Genomic DNA, 4,290 nt, shown 5'->3' on the forward strand with positions numbered 1-4,290 from the left:
GTACGACCATAAATAAGCCTATACATTAATTATATATTACAATATGGTGACTTTTTTTTATTTTACAAACGACAGTATTAATATGTTAAATTATTAGTTATTAGGAGAAAGGAGATCAATGGAAAAGAAATCCACACCAGAGTGTATCCCTTCAAAATGTGGAACTTTCACGTTAGAAAAAGAAAGGCACCGCAGCACTAATGGGAAGTTTGCATTGTGGTGAAGAAGATATATTTAGTAGGATTGTCTGATTAGTACAATTCTTATATCGAATAAAATGTGCGAAATGTCATATAAAATTAAATATTGGTAAATATCATATGATTTCCTAACAATTTTTTATGTACACTCGAAATACAAAATAGCACGTATAATATGAGCGGACTACAAAGGTGATGAATCTCACTTGTAAAATGCATTACTTACTATTTGGAAGAAAAAACGAAAAGAAACGAGACCGAGCAAAACAAGCCGAATATGGCAAAAACCGAAACAAGCAAAGCCCAGAGAGAAACGGGACAAACCGCTGACTATCTGATTCCAATCAATCCAACAATGAAAAACGATTCTTAAATTAAATACATGCTAGGTTCTTAAACATTTTTCTCAGCTTGTGTACAAGTACTGAATCTGCTGCGAGAGTCTACCATCCTCCGTCGTTCGTCACCGCCATGGCCACCGACTTCAAGTCCATACCCATCATCGGTAAATAGTTAAAAACCAAATCAAATATTACCCAAAAACCCAAAGATTGAATTTTTCATTGATTTTTGTATCTAATTTTGGATCTTACTGCAGATATTGCTCCTCTTTTGGCCAAATCCGATGATCCAAAAATGGGCCAGGACCCGGATGTCGCTCAAGTTGTCAGACAATTGGATCGAGCTTGTAAAGAAGCTGGCTTTTTCTATGTGGTACTTTGAATGAAATTCTCTCGAATTTAATTTAAACCCATGAAAGATTTGCCATTTCTTTTCCTATTTTTTTGAGTTTTATGGGGTTGGTGGTTTTTGTAATTTGGCAGAAAGGACATGGTATTCCCAAGACTCTGCTGAAACAAGTCAAGAATCTGACACGCAAGTTTTTTGAGCTTCCATACGAAGAAAAACTCAACATCAAAATGTCTGCTGATAGTGGATTCAGGTATATATAATTATATATACGTCAGTATGTATGTGTGTGTGTGCATCTTTGTGAATGAGGATTAATTTTATGATATATGATTAGTGTATTAAGAGAAGGCTTGATTTTCCATGCAGAGGATATCAGAGAATTGGAGAGAATATTACCAAAGGTGTACCTGACATGCATGAGGCTATTGATGTATGTCTTGATTTTATAAACGCTTTTAAGTTTTTCAGTCAAACGTTGCCAGAAGTAATTAAGCTATTTAAAAGTGCTTTTACCCATTGTAAAAGTAATGCGAATATGCTTTTGTATACTTTTCATTTTTTCCTTACTGATTACCATTTTGTTTCACGTGTAATAGTGCTATAAAGAATTGAAACCAGGGATGTATGGAGATCTTGGAAAACCAATGGAAGGACCTAACCAATGGTAGGCACAAATTAAGGCCTTCCCTGCTAAGTATACTATTACAGATTTTCTTATAAATAACGCATTCGAGTTTGGTATTTCAAGTAAATTTTGTATCCTTATCTTGACTACGAAAAGATTGTCAATGTAATATGAAAAACAGAGCTGATCTAACATTCTATATGAAATAGTATGCGCACATTAGTTGAGTTAGTGTGGCAGAGCTTTTGCACAAGTCTAGCTCTAGTAAGGACTGCTGTTCAAATTTAAGGAAAAAGTTCTGTGTAGTGATTGGAGGCGTGGAACACCCCATTGTCCTGATCACCATTGAAAGAAATTCATTTATGTTTTGTAATCACAATGCTGCTCTTGACTCATTAAACAGTACACAAAGTTGATACCATTTTGGAAATTGAATTGTGACTACATGTCTATCCTTATGTTGGCTTATTCTGGAATTAGTGTTCGGTCTAGAAACTCCATGTTTATGCCTTTCGAGCTTACTATAGACTTCACAACTGATTCTTGCATAGTGTTACTGAAGTTGTTCATTTCGATTTGTGATCCTTTGTGCAGGCCAGATAATCCCCCAGAATTTAAGGTACTAATGGAGGAATATATCAGCCTTTGCACAGGCATGTTTTCCATGGATAACAAACTTTTCCCTTTTTTCCACGCTTTAATCTTTCCATATTCTCCTGGTTACAAGCTTTTGTTTCTCGTTCCTTACAGGCCTTTCAAAAAAGATCATGCGTGGAATTGCGTTAGCACTAGGTGGATCACCATATGAATTTGAAGGTGATAGAGCTGGGGATGCATTTTGGGTGATGCGCCTTATTGGTTACCCAGCTGCACGCTCTACAAACGCCTCGGACATTCCAAAAAATGACGTCGGATGGTAATGCTCTATTGCTGCTTAGGATGCTTGCACTTTCCTTTATATCTAAGTTATATGTTATTGATGTCCTTTCCTCTCTTTTCTCCCAATTGTGTCCTTCTGATCATGTCTCGCGGGCAAACAATTGCAGTGGAGCTCACACTGATTATGGTAAATTTAGTTCGCCCTTAGCAAGTAGTAGCCTAGGAAAATCAATAAATCCCAGTCTTCTAAATTGTTGCATTACAGGTTTGTTGACATTGGTTAATCAGGATGACGATATAACTGCTCTTCAGGTAAGATTATTCCCTTCCTAGTGTTATATGCTGTCAGCATCCTGCTGCTCTAGTTTCCATACAAGTTGAGTTGAATGACTTGTTGAAGGTGAGAAACCATTCCGGTGAGTGGATATCAGCTCCTCCTGTTCCTGGGACATTTGTCTGCAATATTGGAGACATGCTAAAGGTAATACTTATCTGTGTATTCATTGTTCCTAATATTTGTACCGACTCCTGGATTAAGTACTAGGTCATTCTCTCCCTGGAATGAGTGCAGATTTACTCAAATGGTTTATACGATTCCACTTTGCATCAAGTTATCAACTCCGCTCCAAAATACCGGGTCTGTGTAGCGTATTTCTATGAGGTATGAGATTAGCTGGTTCATTTATTCGCTCGTTCTTTCTTCTTGTGTTGCGTTCCCCACTCCTTATTTCCGTTTCTGTTCTCTTTGTTATTGTTCATATTTTGGTGCTAACCTCCACTGTACATGCTTCTTCGTGTGTTAACAGACAAATTTTGATACAGCAGTCGAGCCTTTGGATTTTTGTGTAGAGAAGACAGGTGGAGCTAAGAAATTCGAAAGAGCTCTTTATGGAGAACATTTGGTTAACAAGGTCCAAACAAACTTCGGTTAATAGTCGAAATATTAGTGTATGAAGCTCTAAGCATCTATTGTATTGAGTGAACGAATCCTGTTAATTTGGTGAAACTACTTTTTGAATTGGCTCACATCGCATGGCAATGACCAACCCCCAAGATTGGGGGTTTGTAATTGGAAAGTGATTGATTCCAACAAAAATTTAAGGCATGTGGGATACTCTACTTGAATTTGACTTTTTTAAACTTACAAACACTTTTTAAGTTTTAAGCTTTAAAAATTTGTTTGGTAGGATTATTTAAAAAAACTAAACTTAAGACTGATAAAAAAAAAAAGTCTATTCTTTAAAAACACTAAACGTTGTTGCAATCATATTTAGAATAGGAATGTGATTGTGTAAATTCTAGTAGATATGAGAATGTATCTTATGTTCCTATTAGGAGTTGATTACCTATTAAATGTTGTAATCCTAAAAGGAAAGGTTTTTACCTATCCTACTACTATAAATAAAGGCACAATGGGGTGAATCAAACACACCTCACAATTAAATCACCCTCTCTTCTCTCTAAATGTGGCTAGCCTTCTCTCTCTCTCTCTCTCTAATCCCTAGATCGTTCAATCAAATAGGCCTACAATACGTTATGAGTACGCTCTTATCAAAAGCTGAGGAATTGACGCATCGTAGGAGGAGGCTATCATTCACCAAATTCAAAGGCTTATTTTTGTTTTCTGCTAATCAGGTACGCTTAAAATAAAAGAAGATATTTGAAACGTCCACGAAGCATGAAAACATTCCCCATGATGCATGAACCCTTTTATGTTTATATTTTCCTTACGATATATATATTGTATATGTTAATATATTTGTCAATATATATATTTGTTTCATGCATCGCACAATTAATTTGTTATGTGGAATATGTGAGTCAAAGTATAAAATTAAATTAGAAGCATGTTTAGGGTTTCCTAAACCCTAAGGGATTTCGAAAAAAATAAAA

At 35.8% G+C, this 4,290-nt stretch overlaps 1 protein-coding gene across 1 annotated transcript; it reads left to right on the forward strand.

Annotated features, from left to right (window-relative positions):
• The first annotated feature begins 433 nt into the window (after nucleotides 1-433).
• On the forward strand, nucleotides 434-3,513 carry LOC137748441 (probable 2-oxoglutarate-dependent dioxygenase At3g50210). The gene is made up of 12 exons (XM_068488591.1): nucleotides 434-705; nucleotides 799-914; nucleotides 1,025-1,143; nucleotides 1,260-1,323; nucleotides 1,490-1,557; nucleotides 2,113-2,171; nucleotides 2,269-2,434; nucleotides 2,565-2,584; nucleotides 2,663-2,709; nucleotides 2,798-2,878; nucleotides 2,969-3,058; nucleotides 3,204-3,513. Exons 1-12 carry the CDS (start codon nucleotides 672-674, stop codon nucleotides 3,327-3,329), a joined length of 990 nt encoding a protein of 329 aa, XP_068344692.1. The 5' UTR covers nucleotides 434-671; the 3' UTR covers nucleotides 3,330-3,513.
• Nucleotides 3,514-4,290: the final 777 nt, after the last annotated feature.

This window comes from Pyrus communis, chromosome 10 (genome assembly GCF_963583255.1).
Source record: "Pyrus communis chromosome 10, drPyrComm1.1, whole genome shotgun sequence".
NCBI lineage: Eukaryota > Viridiplantae > Streptophyta > Magnoliopsida > Rosales > Rosaceae > Pyrus > Pyrus communis.